Raw genomic sequence first — 23,901 nt, forward strand, 5'->3', positions numbered from 1 at the left:
AATGCATGCTGACATGCTCATACAATACAAGTAGTCAATCATTTATTACATGTAACTTAAGTAATGTCTATACTAACATATCATGATGGCAATAGTCATAAAATTATGTTTAGTGCTTTAATAAAATATATTCAGTGACATGCCATGATCCCCAGTGTCATATCAACATGTACTGTGTCATAATAACAATATTAATGTCATAACATCATATCTTGTGTCATGACACCATGATAACTGTCACAACATCTCATTGTCTTTAACATTTGTATAGTTTTGTATTATTGACATCATTTTATTGAGTTACGCACATGTATATTATATAGTGTAGCATTTTTATCTTTACATTCGCTCTTGATCGGTTACAACTTCAGTTTCTATTCTATACTCTGGTTCAGTGTCATAAACATCTTGCTGTCTGGGAACGTCGTCCTTCAATTCGACAACGATGGCGTCTTGATCATCCTCAAAATACGTCGTCTCTTCAACGTACTGAGGAGATGGTGAACGTTTCTGAACGACGGCATATTGCACATGCACAGGATCTGGCTGAACTACCCTCGGTGGATCATCCTGGATCACTATGTTTTGCTCTTCAGTAACAAATGCACGATTATCATAAATTACTGGTTCAACAATTACAGGTTCTTGTTCCTGAAACAAAACAGTTTCCCATTTAAATTGTGGTGAAAATATTGACTTGCATATAATACCAGTACAGAATGGACAGGCCAGTCTAAGAATCTGTGTAGTTTTACATGGCTCTCTTACAGTAACCACTCCCATTTTGAAAATGAAACCCCTTTAACAATGCGCAAATCCAAAGCAATGCAAGAAAAATTAACTGTGTATGGATTTAATTCTTAACCATCTCAATTTGTAAACCTTCTCAATTTGTAAAACAGATTTGCCATGCTTTAAATTTTGAAAAGCTGATTTAGTTTAAGGGATTTCAAAAAGTGCTGGATGCCCTGGTTCTATGCTTGCAGTAAAAGCTTATCACTTTTGGTTCAAGTAAGTGTAATTTTTATTATGAAAACGGATCACAGAGTAAATAGTATTTAGTGACAATATTAAGTTTGTGATAGTTACGTCAACAAATTTATTTAATAATTAATGTAAAAAAAAATACAAACTAAAATAAACTTACAATCATCATCTGGGGAGGTGGCGTTGCATGTGTTTTGTGTACTGAAATAGGTAACATCTTGTTTATTCATAAAATGCCATCATTCAACTTTATTCCCAAAATTTAAACTATCAAAATACAGATTTAAAGTAACACAAACAAAAAAGTTAAATGAGAAAAAGTCATTCAAATCTTATCAAAATAATCATTATATCTGATGTTTAGAATAAGGGATATACTAATCACGACACCGGTTGCTTCCAGTCTGTGGTCTCCATTGGACAGTAAATTGTAGAAACCCGCCAATAGTATCATATTTGAGCCGCGTCACGACAAAACCAACATAGTGCGTTTGCGACCAGCATGGATCCAGACCAGCCTGCGCATCCGTGCAGTCTGATCAGGATCCATGCTGTTCGCTATCAGTTTCTCTACTTGTTATACCGTTTGTAAGCAAACAGCATGGATCCTGATCAGACTGCGAGGATGCGCAGGCTGGTCTGAATCCATGCTGGTCGCAAACCCATTATGTTGGTTTTGTCGTGACGCGGCTCATTTATTGGCTCAGTAAGCAATAACCTGGCATGTTTAGCAGTAGTTGTCTAAGTCTCCAAGAAGGGGTTTTAAAAAATGATAGGGAAAGACAAAAATGAAAATATTAAATAAAATCCGTAAGTATACTTACACAACATGGCTTTCTTCTGACGTTTGCTAAAATGAGAAAATATTTAATAATTATACATCAATAAAGATAATATGTCATTCTGTTCTCATAGTTATATACACACATAAAGCAAATATGTTCTATATTCATACCATACTTTTCTGATGAAAGCCATACAGAAATATTATTTCACATTAAACTGCTACATGTAATTATTTATTCATGTTTATAATGACATAACTCATGGTATAATGTTAATTATAGCCAGTATATATAGGTTTTCTATTCCACAAATTATACAAAAGTTTTGACTCCATAGATTAACTTAGTCAAGCAGATGTCAAAATGAAGCACAGCTTAATATTAGCAGATTAATCAAGGTTACATATTAAACTAGTCTTTGAAACAATTCATAAGTTACGTTTTTTTTAACACAGCAAATCAAAGAAAGCTATTAGTTTAGCAGAACAACATAGGGTTTTAATTCAGAAACAAGAAAAAAGGTTTTAAGCTCATTTAATTTTTTAAGTTTCTTATTTAGTACCAGAATTAGAAAATTAAACAAATTTATCAATTCAGCAAATCAATCAAGATTTAAAGCAAAGTATGCAAGCTTTTCAAAACAATATTATAAGACAGGTTCAATATTTTTTAACAAACTATAAGTGATGTTTTTAGTCAAGCAAAATGTGTGAGGTTCTCTACGTTTTTTATTCAGCAATTAATTTTCAATCAAGCTTTGTATGATATTATTGCAAAAGGTATAAACTTAGAGGACTACTTTTCATTTGGGTTTAGTCACACCACAGGACCTTGACATTCCATCAATAATGTCAAGCTCCTGTGGTCACACCAACAGTGTAAAGGCCAAATGGCTACTTTCAAGTTATAATGGTAGAGGAAGACCTAATAGGCACTGCTTTAACCAAACATACTTGATGAAGCTTTCCTCTCATGAAAGAATCCAAAATGCATGTTGGGATTTAAACCTTAAGTATCAAGGGGCAAGCAGAAATGCAGAGTGATAATTGGACTGCTCAACAGAAATTATGCAAGCAGCATAGTAGCACTTTGCAACCATTAAACTTCACTTTGCTACCATTAAACTTCACTTTGCAACCATTAAACTTCACTTTGCAACCGGTATACAACCATGAGGATAACCTGCAAATCTGAACAGCCTAACTCAATACTATGTGTATATGAACTGGTGGCTAAACATTATCATTCTGACATTTAACTTTTTTCTACCAACTTTAATCAATGATTTCAACTTCAAAGCACTAAGCAGCTCACTACACACATTCAAACAGGTAAAAATTTATCATTCATAAAATTTCTATAATTTATAAACACTCCATAAAACTGGAACAAGATAGAAAGATGATGGGGTCATTTTATGCATGTTAATATAAGTCTGAGGTGAATGGGGGGAAAAAAGAGTGAAATCAAACTTTCTAAAGGGAGACTTTTTCATAAATTTTACCTTGTGCTATAAAAGAAAATTATATAAAGAGTCCAGTAAATTTGAAAATAATTAAATTTATCAGTTATCATCTATAATGATCTTATTTGTCAAACCTGGATCTTTGTTTAAGCAGTTTGACTTTTGTCTTTGCATTCATTTTGTTTTGTTGTTGGGTTTAATGTCACACCAACACAGTTTAGGTCATATGGTGACTTTCTAGCTTTACTGATGGAGGAAGACCTCAGGGGTCCGTGACCTGTACATCATTTCAGACACAAACCGGCACCTGAGTAGAACCACCAGTCTCAGTTCTGTAAGGTAAGCTAGCTGGATAGCTTTCTCACATGAAAAATTCGAAGACATTGGCACAGCTTGAACCTACAGCAGGGAGGGGCAAGTGTTTTGAAGTCAATGACCATAACCACTCAGCCATGGACTCCCATCTTTGCATTCCATCTTATCAAGAGATACATTATTTTCAGGTTTTATAAAAGCTTCACAATAGTGTAAGTGTAACTTCTATTGTAATTCAACAATATTTCTGGCAATTTTGCTACAATTTTGCATTAGAAATGTACATCGGTGAAAGTAGTACTAAATTATGTAGTAACTTATTATAACTAAGACGTTACTCTGCTAACGACATGTATGACTAAATTGTTTGATAGAACGTACATGTTGCTTTTCTTAACATTCTTAGGAAAAAACACTTTGGCTAGGATTAATAACACACAGTAACGATTACTGGGGAAAGAAGTTCTCCCCTAAATATATTTTGTTTGTTTGATTGGGTTATAAATTATACTATACTTACGCAGCACGGATGCATAAGAATGCAACGATGCAGAAAATGATGACGAGGAAAATAAGAACAGCAATAATGATAAGTATAATAAGCACTGCCTGATCCTCCAGCTCTATCTCCTGACTGCTACTGGCCGCCTGTAATAATAACATACATTGTATAATGTCAAGGTCAAAAACACAAGTCTTTAAAGGTCAATGTCAGATGTGTGTCACGGTCAATAAAAGATAAGTGTAAAGGTCAATGTAAAAATGTTTCAAGGTCAAGGTAAGATTATCTTCCAAGGTTAAGGTAAGTCTTTTTTTCCAAGGTCAAGGTAAGACTTCTTCCAAAGTCAAGGTAAGACTTTCTTCCAAAAGTAAGGTAAGATTTTCTTCCAAAGTCAAGGTAAGACTTTCTTCAATGGTCAAGGGAAGTCTTTCTTCCAAGGTTGAGGTAAGATATATCGAGGTATCACTGTTTATCAAAAGATGTAAGAAATGTATATCTGTTAATATATTGAAAATGAGTGCATATTTCATAGTGACCTTAATGACTAAGTAAAATAGCCAATTATATTGTTGCATTTATGCAGTAAATTATGCTAAATAGTCCCCTGAATGATAGGTGTATATGAGAGCATGCTAGATGCATTTCAATATGAGAGTATTATATGTATGTTTGTAAATGCATGTTTAAACAATATGTGTATCAGTTAAGGTCAGTATGATTTGTATTAAGCTCATTGTAGCATGCATGATAGTCAATGACAAATACATAATTGAAGAAATAAACATGTACATCATTAAATGGGACTTTCAAATAAGAATAACAAAAACAAAAATCACAAGGGGACACAACAAAATCTTTAAAACTATACATTTGCTAATGATATGTACACAATTAACACTAAATATATTCAAATATAACACAATTCTTTGCTGAGGATACTTACTAAGGACCTGGAAACAAAACATTTAAATTTAAGAAAAGGGAAAACAGAGATACATGAGGAAAACATAAAATAATACATACATGGGAAAACAAAACATAATTGAACATAAGAATCTGGAAAACTAAACTTGTAATGTTACAAGGGAGAGCGAAATAAAACGGGTTTTGGTTTAAGAATTGGAAAAAAAAACATGTTACAATACATGGGAGGTAGATATAATGAAAAAGAGACAAAACATGTTAGGACAGGGAAATATTATATCTAATGATGCAAAGGAATAAATAACCATGTTTACTAAACACAGAAGTGAATATCAATTTAATGCAACTGGTGTAAACATATTAACACAGAATTTCCTAAGCTTTTGTTTCACGTACATATATGACATAATGTTAAATGGTGTCTAAGGACCACAGATCCCCCTTTGTTCATTATTTATTTATAACAAGTAAATAAAAAAAATAAATAAAAGATCAAACAAATTACGGGTTAAGATACAAAATTTGTTTACCTTCTATTGAATATCATACAAAATTAGCAAATTTCAGTTAAAAACAGGTTAATTCAACAAGCCAAGGGGTAAAGGAATATTTTACAAAATAATATGACATATTTTTCTCCTTTGGTAATTGTGAAAGTTAGCAGGTAGGATGTGGGATTGAGGGGTTTCAAAGCCAATGTAGTTAGAACCATTTTGGTATACATTAGAAAATTCATTAGTATCTAATCACCAAGTCTTACCTCATTTTTCTTTTTAGAAAAGTAAAAAAATCTTTAGATTTTGTTCAAAAATGTGACAAATAATAAACCAAGAAAAATATAAATTAAAACATTAAAAATAGTTTGTATACTACCAATTTTTTTCTTGTCATAAACATGTAAATGCAACCACATGTACTGTGGTCTTTTTTATCATCTAGTTTCATTGAAGTCCAATTAATAAGTCCATAATGTAATTGGCTTTTCCACTAACAATTACAGTAAATGAAATCTTTAGTTAAAGTTGAAAATCATTATCCTAAATACATTGTAAAAATATTTTTTTCATATAGATATATTAAGTCATGTTCAAAAACATAAAATAAATGGTTCTTACCTCAACTTCTTTGATATACAGAAGATCAAAGTCAGATTTTCTATCATATCTCTCCCTATTAACAATGTTCTTCATCTCCGTGTTTGACAAGATTATAAATCTGTCATTACCATCTACAACTTCTCTCCTTATACCAGTGATGTAGACATCAGACCTATAGACGAATGGTAAAGTTTTTTTGTGACAGTTTATAATGGCAAAGTATACCAATCAGCCAAATTGATTAATGAAATATGTCATGGAGAGCTGTATTTATCAGTCAAATTGCTGTGACCTATATAACATGGTAAGCTGTTCCTATCACCCAAATTCCTTGTGACATATAAAAAGAAAAGTCAATTCAATAAACCAAATTTCTTTGTTTTGTCTTAGAAAAAAGATGATCAATGTGACTGATAAGCCTAATAGAGTGTCAGATTTAACTGCAGATTCTTGAGCAAGTGATTGCAAAATTGTTTGGCACAACAGTGTATAACATTGTGAAATTCATAGAAAAAGTGATTAGCCTTTAATTACCACTAGTAAAGAGCCAGGACAGCCTACAACTCCTTGCAGTATGACAAGGCTTTATTCTGTTGGTAGCTTTATTTTTCACATTTTGATATTGAAATCTCTCAAATTTCAAATAGACTGTTCCAAAATAAATGGCGGGCTTATCCATTACGCAAATTTAGCAAGTGAAGGGTTAAATTTGAAATAGATAGGGTTAAATATGAAATAGATAAAGTGATAATTAGCAAAAGGTTTGTATTTCTACTCACCATAATGTAGTAACTGAACCAACTGAGTCCACTACATGATCTTGTATGTCATTTATACACACATAAGTCAAATCTGTCGCTTCCTCTAAAATGCTGCAAAAACACAGTATACCAACAATATCAATATAAATAGAATTTTACAACTTTTAAATGATGTAACACTGTCAAGTATAAGCTATACATTGCATTTTCAGCAATCAAATTGATTGAAATTCAGAAGTTTATGCCCTCCCCCTGAATACTATCACAGAGGTCAAAATTTGTGGCACAGTGTCTGTTTCTCAAAGATCAGTTTGACCCTTACATGGGTTTCAAATGACCATGATATTTCATATACATGACCCTATATACGACATTTTATGACCCCATCACAGACTGCTAAGTATCTGGAAGCAGACTTGACAAAAAAAGCTATACTTAAAGTATTCATCAAAATCCATCTACGATAAATATATTTTAATACAAAAATTGTACATTACCCAGCTACTGAGAAATTTAAAAATAGAATCGTACCTCTGAATTTGTGACTGATATAGACGTACTTCACCAGTGTTCTGTGTAATCAACAGTTTCACCTCATTGCCTGGTTGATTTACAAATACCTGAAGAAAATGTATCAAGATAACAATAAAACACATAATTATAAAGCACACACACAAATAAAGGCCAAAAAAATTAAACTGTAGGCGTGTGACACGTATGAATTATATGTAAATAGGTTAAAAGAGTAGAGGTACAGTGAAACTGACTGTAGAAAGGATTTCATGATAAATCACAACAAAAGTGAACTTCGCCTTCCGGGAATCAAACCAGAGGCCCCTGAGTTACAGCCCAATGCTCTACCTATGGTCAGCTTACCGGATGGCTTCAATTTCTATATACTTAAAGTAAGATGAAACTAACCCTTATTGTGCTAACAGTAAGGGAACTTATCCATGTGAAAAATGCTGACCTTTATCAGCTGGCACATCTACCCCATTTGATAAATGTCTGCATAAAAAATGTTTCTTTGTCTGTCACAACTTAGTTTATAATTTTTTCTATGAAAATGATAGATTAGGTTTGCTCAGATTGAAAGATGGACTAATCAATTTTAAGATATTTAAGATATTCAGTGTAATAAGGGTGCAAAATTGTTCAGCAGAAGTTAGAATATCAACTTTCAGTAATTATTCGTATAAAATTTGATATAAAAATACCTTAGCAACAGTGTTTGCTGATTCGGCAGTCTCACTATCTTCTCGATCACGAGCATTTATTGTTATAAAGAATGTAGTATCAGCATAACTCCTCATCAGAACCTTATTTGTTACAACACCAAACTTCGGATGAATGTCAAACAGTGTCTTATTTCTAACTACGTTACCACCGATGACGCTGTATCGTACGACAGGGGTACCAATAGCGTCACGATCAACAGCTTGTACCGTCAGAATGTGCTTGTCATAGGGAGCGCGCGCTGACACACCTGTGAAATTATAAATTGCATTTTAGGTAAACATATTCGAGTCTTTGGACAAATACTTTTTTTTACAAAAGGAATCATTTGATTGATGACTATTACATCAATTACATCAACCAAAGTTAAGCAGCAATCAAATAAAATTATATCTCATCAATTTACAAAGTAAATGGTCACCATCTAGTGGCATAAAATTATCCATTTATTAAAAGAAAACAAAGGAAGTTTATCGAAACCTACATCCATAATATTCATCTTGCAAGAAAGCAGGTGCTAAATCATTGATGTCTCCGATAATAATCTTCAATGTTATAATGCTCAGATCAGCTGCACGACGCCGTCGGTTACGAATGACAGTATAGTCTGCTTCACCGTTGGTCGCTTGAACGTCAATGTAATAGATTCCTTTTGACTCTCGGTCAACTGGTTTGACCAGACTCAACATTCGAGTATTTCTATCAAGTTCGAACACACCGTCTTCATTTCCAGCTGAAAAATGACAAATAAAATCATGAAACTGCACACTGTGAGGTAAGTTTATAAAATAACTGAAATTCAATCGATAATAAGACTAACAGTTACAATACAGAAGTTATACTATTTCATTTCAGTAGAAAGGATGTAAGGAGGAACCTCATGTTTAAACACTAGGTCAGTTTAACTTACTTTATTAAAGATTCTACCAGATTCTACCAGTTTCTAGTAATTCAGTACAAATGTATACTTATAGTAAAAAAGCAAAAGAATTAGATCAAAATGATTCTGGTATATAGTCAAAGAGCATCTTTGCCAGAATTGGTATCTTGACAACTAAAGTAAAAGCTTTTGAGGAAAATAAATTTTTCATAATTTTTGGGCGGGCTATTAAACTTGGCCTTGAAATAAAATTTAACAGAACTGTGTTAATAAGAACTATGGTTGCCATTTGTCTTTATAAAGCCAAATTAAGTACTGTCACATCAAACTCCTCACAGTGATTACCTCCCTTGGCAGATTGTAATCTTTGTACTGATAAGGGGAGATCACTGTGTGGGAGACTAAGGTCACATAGGTAATAAAAGATTAAACCAACTTACAGATTATATCATAATAAATGACTGGATTCAGGTCAAGGTCAGTGGCAGACGGTATCTGTTTGATATCTCCTAAAGGTTCATTCTCAGTGATGTCAATTTGGTACTGAAAATAAAACACGAGACTTAAACTATGTTTACATTTTTTTCTTCGTTTGTCCTGTGTTCATTGAGAGATCGATTTCTTCTTTTCTTCTCAACAGATCAATTAAATTTTCAGGTAAAATCAGATTGTTTGGTAACAAATATTCTTTCTATCATATTTTTTCTTCATATTTTAACATGGAAGCTAACAAAACATATTTCAAATTGTACTACGACAAGGGTAAATTTGAATATTAAACATACAAAATTGTCTTAATTTTAAGTAAAATATATTCAAAAATACTTGTAGGTCAAGTAAGAAAACAGGCTAGCTGGATTCTCAGCTTCCTCACATAAAGAATGCAAAGTCCCGGATGAGATTCAAACCCACACCAGTTAGGGGCAAGTTGTTTGAAGCCAATGACTTTAACCACTTGGCCACGAATGCCCCACCTTATCATTTCAATACTGCTTTTCAAAACATACAATCATCATATTACAATGGAAATACAAAAAAAAAATACATGTAACACCTAATAATATAAGAAATTTTTCCATTAAGAAATAATGATATCTATGGCATTTATTTATCTATCTCAAAACTTACCTCTCTTTCATTAAACACTGGATAATTATCATTGACATCAAGTACAACCACTGTCAGGAAACGAGTTGTTTCCAGTCGAGTTTTACCATTATCTCTAGCCTTCAATAACAGCTGAAATTAAAATAAACATTTTAAATGTTTATAAGTTTTGTTTGTTTGTTTTGGGTTTTACGTCACATCGACACAGTATAGGTCATATCGCGACGTTCCAGCTTTACTGGTGGAGGAAGACCTCAGATGCTCTTCCGTGCATTATTTCAGGCATGAACGGGCACCTGAGTAGAACCACCGACGTTCCGTAAGCTAGCTGGATAGCTTTCTCACATGAAAGTCCCTGTAGGGATTCAAACCCACAGCGGTGAGGGGCAAGTGGTAAATGCTTATAAGAGTGATACCAGTGAATGTAATGATTAATGATTATTATGATTGTTATTTTGTTTCTGAATCATCGAGATCACTGATTCCAGCACATTATGTGTTAAAGATGGAAATTACCGCCTAAGCCGGCACTACTAGGGGGCGTGAGGGGTGTGTCACTTTCAAACTGCCCCCAACAAGGAGATTCAATCAAACACGCTGCTATTTTCATGTAATTATGTTGTTCTCATTGCTTTCAAAGGATCTCTCCCTTTCAAGATTTTTATAAATTATCACTAATAAACTTCATTCTAAATGTAGATACAATTAGTTGTTTCTGTATATAAAATGTATAATACAAAAAAAATTAAATCAGATATCTTAATTATTGTTATGCTAAAATAGTGAAAAAGACTTGTGCTGTTTTACAATTTGGATCTGTAGATTGTTATTTTAAAGGGATATCAATTTCAAATACAAAAATAACAACAAAACAGATGTTCAGACTGGACCTATGATTCAATACTAGTGGCACACGCAAGTGATCACCATGCTGCGAAATTAAGACTTACCACATATTTGTCAACCTTTTCTCTGTCGTATACAATCTCAGCTTGAATAACCCCTGTAACCTTGTTAATTTTAAAATCTGGTGTAGCCTGGGTATCTATTCCGTTGTAAATGAAACTGTAATCTACGAGACCGTTCACTCCGGAATCCTCATCTCGAGCCGACACGTCATATACCAACATTCCGTTGTACTGCTCCTAGATAAATGCCCAGCAAAACTCAAGTTTAGAAGAGATTTAGTGAAAAATTATGAATATTTCTACTCTATAATAAAAAAAACATCAAACCAACTTATACAATATCCCGTGATAAACATAGCAAAGTACAATTTTACAGTTATATCTCAAAAAGTCATTACATAATGTTAATAATTTATACAGCGACGTAAATTTGTCATGAAATTGATTCAAACAGATTCCCACTACAACTGATACCCTTATTCCATTTCTGTGTGTTTTAAACAACAAAACTTTAAGCAGTAATTTATTGATGGAAAAAATATCAATAACGCAGTAATATCATTTCTATTGATTTATACATGTATATAAAAACTGAGAGCATGTTACCTCTAGTACAAATATAGTCATATTGTCAATCGGAGGTATAACCCATATTGGTGGAGCATTGGCAGACGGCATCACTTTCACAATCACAGTCGTGTTTTTAGAACATCCAGATCCAACGTTATCTGTGGCTCGTATAAAGAACCGATATGTTCCTGTATGTCGTACTAAACTTCTTTTCACGTAAACACGTCCAAACTCTCGTCTGACATCGAAGAAATCTGTAACAATTCATAAGGTATGATAAGGAAGATTTTTTTCAGAAAACTTATACAATTCTTTCAAAGTCAGAGAACCAGGTCTATAGCATAAAAAACCCTTTAAAACTTACCAAGTCTTTCTTTCATCAATTATACTTCAGACAAAACCCTCCCACTAGTTCATATACAGATATATACAATGTAAAGCTACAGAAATTTTTTTAAGAAAGACCCTGTTGCCCCCGTGGCACGAATACAGATCTAGAAAGACAGTGTTTGCAAAGACATGTCCAAGGAGCAACTGAATCATGATGATGGATAACAATTTTAAACTGACAAAATAATTACCGTCATAATCTGTGCCGGAACCACTGATTTTACTGTAGTAAGCTATAGCATTTTCTCCAATATCTCGGTCAGTCGAGAATAACTGTAATATATCAGTTCCAACGCCAATAGTTTCGAAGATCGTCACTTGATATTCGTTACTTGAGAATGCCGGGCAGTTGTCATTTACATCAGTTAACACTACTTGCACCTGTGATAAAACATACATTGTACATGTATCTAATTTCTTAACTTTATCGTTATGAATTTTTTCATGATTAAACATCAATCAACATTACACTCAAATTTGTTTCCTGAAAAGCCTAATCTGCATGTTTAAATACCTTTTTGCATGTTTAAATATCTATTTACTCAGGATTTCAGTCACAGGGTAAAAAGATTTGACGGTTTATTTTTCTGGATTCTGCATGATACTGGGTATTTAACTTCACATAATGAAGAATAATTCAAATTGGTATCTTAAAAAAATTGTTCCGAAGTTGATCAGTTTTAAGTCTCACTAGTACAGTAGAGGTCATGTGACAACTTTTTTGGCAATACATAGGCAGAGGCAAGCATCTGGGTTGGATGACAAATCTTTTATAAAAGCTTGTATGGTAGCTTTGATAAAAAAAAGAGGAAAAACTATAAATTTCGCTTTAAGACATTATAAGTTTTTACAACCTTAGCCAATCTTCACAAAAAGACATCTATTAACTATATACAAATAATAAATGGGTTGAGAAATCATCATCATCATATAACATAGCAAAACCATGTATTGACTATTAAAATATCTGCTTCAAAAATCTATTCAATAGAAATTCAGCAAAGCACAAAATTAAATCTTGTATTGCAGTCAAAAGTAAGTCAAAAATCAAGTTTTCATAATTTTCGGTTTAAACATAAGATTTTATACAGAAAATGATTATTGAGTTTTACCGAGGCGGCTCTTCTGTTCTGATTAGAAGCTGGTCCTTTCGGGTTATCAATGGCAAAGACACGTGCATTAAGACGTGCATTCTTCTCTCTGTCCAACACTGCACCATTACGTAGACGTACAAATATTGTTCCCTAAATATATAAATATAATCTCTTAGTTTCTCCTTTCAGTTAATTAATTTCGTTCAATATAATTCTATTATTATATAAATGACACAAGAACAGCATATACAATACACTAAAAGTTAGACCAAAAGTCATACATTTTACCAACAATATTCAGGACTTTCCTCTGAAAACATAAAACAAAGGAAGAAAAGAACATAAATTGCCTTATTATGGAACAGTAACAAAATTTTATTTCTTTATAAATTAAATATACAACTTGCTTTTTCTATTTTCACTATATATTCACTTCATTAAACCTTATAAATGCTAAATTAACCAAGAAACTTTCCCACTTTAAATCTGGAACAGTCCATAGAAAACTTAACCCTTAACCTCCTGGTGGCAACTTATTTCTACCCATGCAAACAGTGCAGACAATTTTTTGAAATTTTTTCTCTAAAAATGGTAAATGGTTTTGTCCATATTGGAAAATTGGCGCATCCATTTAAGAAACAGTATAGCCCTCTGTAGAAACACTCTCTGTAGAGCAATAACTCTTTACAACAACAATAATATTTCTTTTAAAAGAAAAGATTTCCACTATATTTTACCTTTCTAAGGAACAAACAAAATATTTGTGTCCCAAAGGGTGTTAACTCTGCAGAGGATATACTATATTTAGCACAGTAAGAATTAAAATATTTAACAAGTTGTTTTATACTTACATTCATTGGATCTACATCAAATCTGTCATCGTCCATAAAGTACCGAACCTGGTCGTAAGTGTTGTTATCCGGGTAGTCCTTATCAAAGGCATAAGCGGTAGCAATAAATGTACCATCAGGTGAATTCTCCGGTATTCTAGCTGTGTAAATGTTCTGTTTTGTAAAAAAAAAAAATAATCTAGGTTTACAAAAAATAATGGTTTAATGCAAAAGGAAACAAATATATAATCATTTTTTGTGTTTAATTTAAGTTACTACTCAAAACTTTAAATCTGTCCAAAATTTCAAGTATGCTCTGAAGTACCCTTTAGAACTGTTATTCTTAAGTATATACTAAATAATCATATCTCTGTCAAATATAATATTATAATAATGAAACAAACTTTCAAAATCTGACCATCTACTAAAAGTTTGTCACAGAAACTAAAGATATAAACAGCTTATATAACAAGCTTTCTAACATACCTTCTTGGTTCCACGGATCTACAGAAAAAAAGAAAAGGAGGAATTGATGAATATGATCACAAATAACATGAACTTCGCTTCAAAATTTCACACCTATAACATTTTCACATAGGTTACACACTTTTCACATAGGTAACACACTTTTCACATACGTAACACACTTTTCACATAAGTAGCACACTTTTCACATATGTAACACACTTTCACATATGTAACACACTTTTCACATATGTAACACACTTTTCACATATGTAACACACTTTTCACATATGTAGCACACTTTCACATATGTAACACACTTTTCACATAGGTAACACACTTTTCACATAGGTAACACACTTTTCACATATGTAACACACTTTTCACATAAGTAGCACACTTTCACACCTATCATACCTTACACACCTATTGCAACTTTCAATGTACAATCAAGATCAAATATACACAACTCCAAGGGACAAAATATCCTGTACTTTTTATTAAAGATCCAATCAACTGTCGAAGAATAAATGATTTTTATGATTTTTATTTTTAAGTATGACAGAATTCAGTAATCTTAATCCCTAATAATTTACCCTGTTTATAATAAAATAAGAGAAATTTCTGCATATACAATGACTTGTACATGTATCTCCATACACATTGTATCAAAACGCAATTTCATTTAATTTTATGAAATAATCATCATTAAGAGAAATGAGAAATTGATGTTAAAGCTGAGCTCTTCTCTTACCGGATCAATGAATTCTGGGAAATTGTCGTTGATATTCATAAAGATGACACTGACCGAAGCTGTTGCACTCAACTCAGGGTCTCCGAGATCAATGGCCATGGCTTTGAAATAGGTATTGAACACCTGGCGGGCATCATCATAATCGATCCTATTCAATATACTTACTGACCCTAAAATAAATGAGAAATTTTTTATATAAGCATTTTTGTTTTATATCTGCTATATTTATTGCATGTAATATGACAATCATATGTGTTGTTACATACGTATATATATATGAGTGATCCTGAATGAAGTTGCTATGGTATGACATAATGTTACATTTAAATAATAAAGATAAAATAACAGAAAGATTTATGATAAAATAATCAGTGTGACAGCACCTATCTATTACATGTACTTTAATTTTTATCTCATGGACTCTATTAAAATGTTTTCCACTCCATGCTTCCTTAAGTTTAGAGTCTAGAAAATTTTTATAGCAATTAAGTCTTGGATTACTAATCCAATGCTCTCCCTCTTGAGCTATAAGCAGGTTAACTAAAAATCAAAGAATAGCCTTACCCGTGTTAGGGTTAATTGCAACAAAGTTGTCATCGGGCTGCTCAAAAATAGTATACATCCTTATTCCATTGTCATCTTGAGCAATGAAACTCAATATCACGCTTCCAATAGGTTGTTCCTCATTAATATAAATTGGAGTCTCGTATGGGTCAAACCGCGGCGGAACTTTATTGAAAGGTAATACATAAATGACGATTCTTCCTGGCCCGACCTGATATGGAGTAGGTGTGATGTCACGAACCTCTACCCCGTAAGAAACAATAGCTGTTAGTACGCTGCTGAGTTCCTTGTTTACATATATGTCACCAGTTTCATATTCAATTGTAAAGAGATCCTGTAAGTAAAAATATAAAACATACATTACTTCTAGATATATTAGTTACATTGACACTAAAGAGGTCATATGGCAGCATTCCAGAGTGTCATATGGCAAAATTCCTAAGTTACATGTGTGGGGTGGGGGGGGGGGGGAATATAGGTGCCTCTCCATGCATCAGTTTATCTAAACCTGTCAGAGAAGAACAGACATTTTGGTTTCCAACAATAGAGCAAAGTTAATTAACTGCTGAAACCTTAAAACCTTATTTCAAGCAATTGGAACTCTTTCACTTCCTGGAGTACTTACTCACATGAAAAAGTCCTGCAAAGCCCATGTGAGGGGCAAATGATCTGAAGTGAGCACCCTGAACCATTTGGTCAGAAATAATGACCTTGGTATCAGAGGAATTCCAAACCTGCACCCTGCACATCCTCTTACGATTAATTTATAACATTTCCGCCAAATAATTCCAATTTCCTTCTCTCTATTTTAAAGATACAGACCAGACACAATTGCTAACAGATAACCAGTTGAATAACAAATAACAAATTATATGCCAAAATTATTACCAGCTTATAAAATAAATAATAAATGTACAAACCCTAAAATCAACAATATTAGGATCCACAACATTGCCTTCATTTGAACTGGCTTCTTTCGGCTCAGTAAATACGTATCTCAGTAATGCATCTAAATCAGGATCATACGCTTTTATGCTTCCAACTTTAAAACCTGGCAGAGCATCTGTGTGGAAAGAAAAGATGATAAAATGACATTAGTTAGAGAGGTATTATGCCCATCCAAGTGTAAATTTGTCAGTGAACAGGTAAAATAAAAAAAAACTTGACATTTTGCCAAAATTGTTTTCAACCTTTATAAAAAAATTTCTATGAACAAAAAAAATCCACCTGAGCTGATGAAAATTTCTTTGAATATTGTTCTGAATATACAGAATGTATCGGTTTTGCTAATTAAGTAATGTGGGGCAGTCTTTTCATAACGTATGCAGTTTTTGTATTTGTACCATAAACATTTTCCACAGTCAATTATTACTCAATCACCATTTTAATAGACAATCGTTTCCAATATTAATTCAACTAAATTCATTTTCTAAGTGCTGAAGAGGGCAATAACTTGGTAGATATGGAAGCCATAGTTATGTAACTTGACCAGATCATGTACTTTGTATTGATTAGTAAGTGTTTCAACTAAGAAGCCATTGGTACAGGTAGAACTTAAGAAATATCCAACTTGCCGTTCTAGGTTAACCTCGTACGGACAGACGGACGGACGGTTCAATTACTATATGCCCGGGGGCATAAAAATGAATAAGTTTAATGTATGGGAAGTTTCCCTATTACTGAATAAGTAAAGTTAGTCCATTCTTCACAAAAAAAAGTCCCAATTTTTTTACTGACCCTATTACATTCATATTGTGACCACCTATAGTGTGTAGAACTTTTAACATATCTGTGTAGAATTTTTAACATAAATATCTATTTGTGTTAAGTAAAAACATGTTTATCATATATTTACAAAGAGACTGAGTAGCAATTATCCAAACTTTCAATATCAAATTTGAGCAGAGTATAACTTTAAGAACAAGAGGGCCATGATGGCCCAAAGTCGCTCACCTGTATATAGGCCCCCGGAGCGGGGCCAGTTTAAACCCCAGGGCTTTTATTTGAACAAACTTGGTTGACACCTATTAGAAGATGTTTCATGCTAAACATCTAAGGTCTAGGCTTATGGGTGTTTTTAAAAGAAAGATTTTTTATGTATATATATATATATATATATATATATATATATATATATATATATATATATATATATATATATGTATATGTATATGTATATACATATGTAATTTATATATATATATTATATATATACAATATACATACATACATATATATATATATATATATATATATATATATATATATATATATATATATATATATATATATATATATATGTATTGCATTTTTTGGGTGTGTGGTGTATATATGAAACTATGTATGTATCTATATTGTATATATATATCTTATATATATGTAAATATATATGTACGTATGTATGTATATATTATATATATATATATATACAAAACACATTCCTCCATTTACGGGGGCATCGGTCTATTGAGACCATACTTGTGGGGTGTATATTTAATTGTGGGGCATACATAAGGCCTCGCAACTCTGGCATGTTTAAAACGATGTATGGGGCGTAGGCTACCCTTCTAAATATTGCCCGTAGGCCGGTTTTAGTAGTAAATGATTATATGTCCCACAAATGTATATTTTTAATGGGGTTTTCTGTTATGGTCACATATGTTTTCAGCCTATGGTAAAATCAAATATATAGTTTTATATATAAACTAAGTACCCTTAGTCTTGTTGTATGGAAATGTTCATTATAGGCCTATATAGTGGCGTATATTAAAAACTGACTGCATGAAATAATGCCACTCAACTCGGGTCTTATATATGGGCCCCGTAAGTGAAGATATGTGTGAATATATATATTTAAATATGTATGTATATTATAATATATATATATAATATATACAAACACATTCCTCCATTTACGGACGGCATCGGTCTATTTGAGACCATACTTGTGGGGTGTATATTTAAAGTGGGGCATATATAAGGCCTCGCAACTCTGGCATGTTTAAAACGATGTATGGGGGCGTAGGCTACCCTTCTAACATAGTGCCGTAGGCCGGGTTTTAGTTAGTAAATGATATATGTCCCACAAATGTAATATATTTATTATGGGTTTTTATGTTATTAGTCAAATTGTTTTCACCTATGGTAAAATCAAAATAATAATAGTTTATATATATAAATTAGTACCCCTTAGTTCTGTTGAATGGAAATGTTCATTATAGGCCTATATAGTGGCATATATAAAAACTGACTGCATGAAATAATGCCACTCAACTCGGTCTTATATATGGGCCCCGTAAGTGAGGATATGTGTGAATATATATATATATAATATGTATATATCTAAAAAAAAAAAGTCGCACTAATGAATGACCCCCGGGGCGGGGCCAATTTTTGACCCAGGGCTCTTATTTGAACGAACATGGTAGAATCCATTTGAACATGTTTCGTGCTAAATATCTTAGCTCTAGCTCTTTTGCATTCTTTAAAAGAAAATTTTTTAAGTTTTTACTATATGCATATAGGGAAAAAATCAATGACCCCTGGGGCGGGGCCAATTTTGACCCAGGGCTTTTATTTGAAACAAACTTGGTAGACACCCATTAGAAGATGTTTCATGCTAAATATCTTAGCTCTAGCTCTTTGGGTTCTTTAAAAGAGAGATGTTTTAAGTTTTTACTATATACATATAGGGAAAAAACAATGACCCCCAGGGCGGGCGCCGATTTTAATTCTCCAGGAACAAAATTTGAAACAAATTTAGGTTTTGGACCTATAGATGATACCATAGACCAAATATCAAAGCTCTAAGCCATTTACTTTCAGACCAGAAGATTTTTCAAGTTTTCACTATATGTATATAATGAAAATCAATGACCTCCGAGGGGCGGGGCCAATTTTGACCCCAAGGGCCATTATTTGAACAATCTTGGTAAAGGTTCTACCACAACAATGTTTCATGCCAAATATCTTACCTGTAGCCTTTGCCAATTCAGAGAAAAAGATTTTTTATGTTTTACTATATACATATTAGAAAAACCTATGACCCCCGGGGCGGGGCCAATTTTGACACTAGGGACAAAATTTGTACAACTTTGGTATTGAACCTTCAGATGATACCAAGACCAAATATCAAAGCTCTAGGCCATTTACTTTCAGACCAGAAGATTTTTCAAGTTTTCACTATATGTATGTAATGAAAATCAATGACCCCCGGGGCGGGGCCAATTTTGACCCTAGGGCCATTATTGAACAATCTTGATAGAGGTCTACTACACAATGTTTTCATGCCAAATATCAAATCTGTAGCCTTTGCCAATTCAGAGATGAAGATTTTTTTAGATTTTACTATATACATATAAGGAAAAACCTATGAACCCCCCGGGGCGGGGCCAATTTTGACACTAGGGACAAAATTTGAACAACTTTGGTAGAGGACCCATAGATTGATACCATATACCAAAAATCAAAGCTCTAGGCCCATTTAGTTTTCAGACCAGAAGATTTTTCAAGTTTCACTATATGTATTGTAATGAAAATCAATGACGCCCCCAGGGCGGGGCCAATTTTGACCCTAGGGCCATTATTTGAACAATCTTGATAGAGGTCTACTACACAATGTTTCATGCCAAAATATCTAATCCGGTAGCCCTTTGCCAAATCAGAGAAGAAGATTTTTTTAGATTTACCTATAGACATATTAAGGAAAAAACCTATGACCCCGGGGCGAGGCCAATTTTGACACTAGGGACAAAATTTGAACAACTTTGGGTAGAGGACCCATAGATGATACCATATACCAAAAAATCAAAAGCTCTGGCCCATGTACTTTCAGACAAGAAGATTTTTTAATTTTGTGTTTTTTGAAATCCTTTTCTGGCCCTGTGACCTACATATGCAACAGACCGGAACCATTTGAACAACTTTGAAAGGGGACCACCCAAGGATCATTTCTGTAAAGTTTGGTTGATGTGCAGTCATTGTTTCAGAGGAGATGTTGTTTATGTGAAAAGTTGACGACGCACGACGACGGACGACGGACACAGGGCGATCACAATAGCTCACCCTGAGCATTGCTCAGGTGAGCTAAAAATCAAGCTTGCATAAAAAGGTTTACCTTCACTGTATGGGCATAGAGACAGACAGACAGCAAGTTCAATTACTTTAAAAGGCAAACTAAACAATCATCAGGCATATAAAATTTAATGCTGAAAATTTCCAAGAACTTACCATCATAGACTGTAAACTCTTGTAAGAATGGGTCAATATATGGATCTTTATTATTGTTGTCTAGAATATTGATAACGATAGTGGCATTTCCAGTTAGACGATTAGTACCTTTGTCATTTACAACAGCCTGAAATTAAAGAACACAATGTATGCACTGATAATTCAGATTAAAACATACTTAAAGGCACATTTTGTCTCAGAAACAAATCAATTTTTAATTCATTAAAATTTCATTGAATTTCAGCCCGTTTTGTTGTTTCAGTGATATACCAGCATGCACAGTACTAGGAACCAACTTATATAACATGACGTCGTAAATGATGTCATGTTGTATTATTATTTGACGCGCTTTTCATTTAGTATTAGATTATGTCTTTTCAAACCTTTCTATGTATATAATAAAAAGAAAATTTGTGAAGTAATTTAGTGTAAGATCTAAATTTATATCACCTCGTGAACACCAAAAGTTCATACTTCACTTGTGGCTGTGCCACTCGTGAAATATACCTTTTGGTGCTCACTCGGTGAAATATATTCTGATCTTATACTGAACTAAACAGATATCCTCTATGTATCTATATATTTATGGCCAAAAGCAACAGATAAAAAATATGGTTACAGTAGTTTGCCGATAAGAAACTTGTTGGATACTATGAAAGTACAACAAAATGAAAAAGCCTTTGAGAAGTAAAAATAAAAACTTTTCTGAGGCATAATGGGCCTTTATGAGAAATTATGTTTACATAATAAATACATTAAACTTATTTACAATATTATCTTTAGAACTATTGCTGATTACAAATTGATATCAACGTTTGCTTAAATACAGTTGTTTGCTTGGAAATTTCGTTAAGGGAAAACCTTTTTGGATAACAATTTTTAGGAAAAGTTATACAAGAAAATAACTCTTTATAAATATAAATGCTTTTAAAACATAGATTTATGAATATTGTTATTCATGATGTTACAGATAAGAAACAATTATATGAAGTTTGGTAAAAATTTTAATAATTCAAATAATAATCTAAATTCTAATAACAAAATTTTCCGTTCAAAGAGGAGATAATTCCTAAAATATAGTTTTAGAAGTATAAACCTTATAACAAATACAGGTGATGGCTGTGAAAATATATTTGAAGTTTTAAGAAATTAAAAACAAAAAAAAGAGTAAAATATAACAATTTTCAAAGAAAACTCAAAATTGAGTTTTATTAAAGGGGTGATAGTTCTAGAATGGATGCTAGAGATATGAACCTTGTAAGTGATGGATCATAATTATTTTTGAAGATCCATTCAATCCTTTAAGAATATAATAAAGTAATATATAACAATTTCAGTGGAAATTCGCAATCAGTTTAAAAAGAGATAATTCTGGAAATAGCAAAAAATAATTTTAAACCACAAAATCTTTAAACCAGAATATAAATGCAGATTCTAACACCTGGATGAACAGCATAGCTTTTCCTATACTTGATATAGTTGAGCAACAGCTAGACTTACCTGCATTTGATATCTGTTGATGACATCATAGTCAAACACGGCACCTTCCGTTACAAATACCTCTCCTGTTATTCTATTCACCCCAAACTTCCCACCTAAATTTCCTGTGGTTATAGTGTACTCTAATTTGCCATTATCAGATGTTGGGTCATCAGCATCCACAGCGGTCAACTGTAGAAGAGATGTACCTAAAATAATAAAAGCAAGATAAAAATTAATGATTGAGTATGAAGGAGTATGAAAAGTTTGCTGAATAATAAATAAATAAGACTATAAGGAAAGTGCTGAAATAATGTAAACAAGGCTTTCCATGAAATTATGATATTCAATAAAATTGCTGAATTTTTGTAAAACTAGACTATCCATGAAATTATGATTTCCAAGAAAATTGCTGAAATAATGTTAACAATCGTGACTTTCCATGAAATTATGATTTACAAGAAAATTGCTGAAATAATGAAAATAATGTAAACAAGACTATCCATGAAATTGTGATTTACAAGAAAATTGCTGAAATAATGTAAAACTAGATTATCCATGAAATTATGATTTACAAGAAAATTGCTGAAATAATGTTAACAAGACTTTCCATGAAATTATGATTTACAAGAAAATTGCTGAAATAATGTTAACAAGACTTTCCATGAAATTATGATTTACAAGAAAATTGCTGAAATAATGTAAATAATGTAAACAAGACTATCCATGAAATTATAAAGAAAATTGCTGAATTCATTTAAAACAAGACTCAGACTACCTATGAAATTATGATTTACCAGAAAACTGTTAAAGTAATATAAAATAAGACTATCTATGAAGTCATGATTTACAAGGAATGAAACAATATAAGCAGGGCCAAATTAATTGAACCATTAGTAATAACTAGATGCCAAATGAGATGGTAATATGTTAGCTAAGTATGCTGATATAGAAAGACAAAGGAATACAATTCAATTCAATACAAAAAGTTCCTTTCCTATCTCATCGTGTCTCACATTTTTGCTCATGAATTTCAAAAAGATTTAACTCACTACAGTGTTGGAGCAGTACCTCTAGACGCTTGCAGAAATCATGATCACAAAGCAGAAAATATAAAGCGTTATTGGCCGATTCTTACAGATTTCATTCATTTTTTCGTATATAAATCAGTGTGAAAAGATGAATTAGAAGTTCTAAAGTGCACTTGGGTGCGTGAAAAGGTGTGATTTTAGAATTTTAATTTATTCATTCAAGTGCCTTGTCCGGTATATACCAGAATACGGAATTTAATGTGGTGCTCCAACACGTTTTTTGCTCTCACTCATTTCAAAATCCCCCATCATAATAGCAGAATTACTGTACAGATACAGACCAAAATGGGTTGACCTTTTAGATGTGGCATTGACCTTGAAGCAATGATTCCCTTGAGCTATAGCAGGGCAAACAGTCTTACTGATGTTATTATTTGTACCAAATTATTTGAGAAACCCTTTAACCAGAGTAATGTCAGTCCAGACAAACAAATAAGCACTTATTTCAGACCTTTTACCACTAACACT

At 32.5% G+C, this 23,901-nt stretch overlaps 1 protein-coding gene across 2 annotated transcripts in view; it reads right to left on the bottom strand.

The window, feature by feature from the left end:
• Window positions 1-210: 210 nt before the first annotated feature.
• The window catches only part of LOC132733760 (cadherin-87A-like), a 51,980-nt gene continuing 28,289 nt past the window's right edge, over window positions 211-23,901 (bottom strand). For both annotated transcript variants that reach the window (XM_060720449.1, XM_060720442.1), the window contains 22 exons: window positions 22,364-22,551; window positions 20,864-20,990; window positions 16,555-16,697; window positions 15,635-15,968; window positions 15,071-15,240; window positions 14,338-14,355; window positions 13,873-14,025; window positions 13,040-13,171; window positions 12,119-12,308; window positions 11,574-11,791; window positions 11,010-11,204; window positions 10,081-10,191; window positions 9,393-9,495; window positions 8,557-8,805; window positions 8,054-8,322; window positions 7,368-7,456; window positions 6,855-6,947; window positions 6,094-6,247; window positions 4,073-4,200; window positions 1,812-1,837; window positions 1,148-1,188; window positions 211-651 (listed from right to left, as the gene is read on the bottom strand). In XM_060720449.1, the coding sequence (XP_060576432.1) occupies window positions 340-651; window positions 1,148-1,188; window positions 1,812-1,837; window positions 4,073-4,200; window positions 6,094-6,247; window positions 6,855-6,947; window positions 7,368-7,456; window positions 8,054-8,322; window positions 8,557-8,805; window positions 9,393-9,495; window positions 10,081-10,191; window positions 11,010-11,204; window positions 11,574-11,791; window positions 12,119-12,308; window positions 13,040-13,171; window positions 13,873-14,025; window positions 14,338-14,355; window positions 15,071-15,240; window positions 15,635-15,968; window positions 16,555-16,697; window positions 20,864-20,990; window positions 22,364-22,551 (3,443 nt within the window). In that variant the 3' untranslated portion in view covers window positions 211-339. The remainder of the gene's footprint in view (window positions 652-1,147; window positions 1,189-1,811; window positions 1,838-4,072; window positions 4,201-6,093; window positions 6,248-6,854; window positions 6,948-7,367; window positions 7,457-8,053; window positions 8,323-8,556; window positions 8,806-9,392; window positions 9,496-10,080; window positions 10,192-11,009; window positions 11,205-11,573; window positions 11,792-12,118; window positions 12,309-13,039; window positions 13,172-13,872; window positions 14,026-14,337; window positions 14,356-15,070; window positions 15,241-15,634; window positions 15,969-16,554; window positions 16,698-20,863; window positions 20,991-22,363; window positions 22,552-23,901) is intronic.

The sequence above is a fragment of the Ruditapes philippinarum genome, unplaced genomic scaffold (assembly GCF_026571515.1).
Source record: "Ruditapes philippinarum isolate M1 unplaced genomic scaffold, ASM2657151v2 ctg4024_1_1_1_1, whole genome shotgun sequence".
In the NCBI taxonomy this organism is placed as follows: Eukaryota; Metazoa; Mollusca; class Bivalvia; order Venerida; family Veneridae; genus Ruditapes; species Ruditapes philippinarum.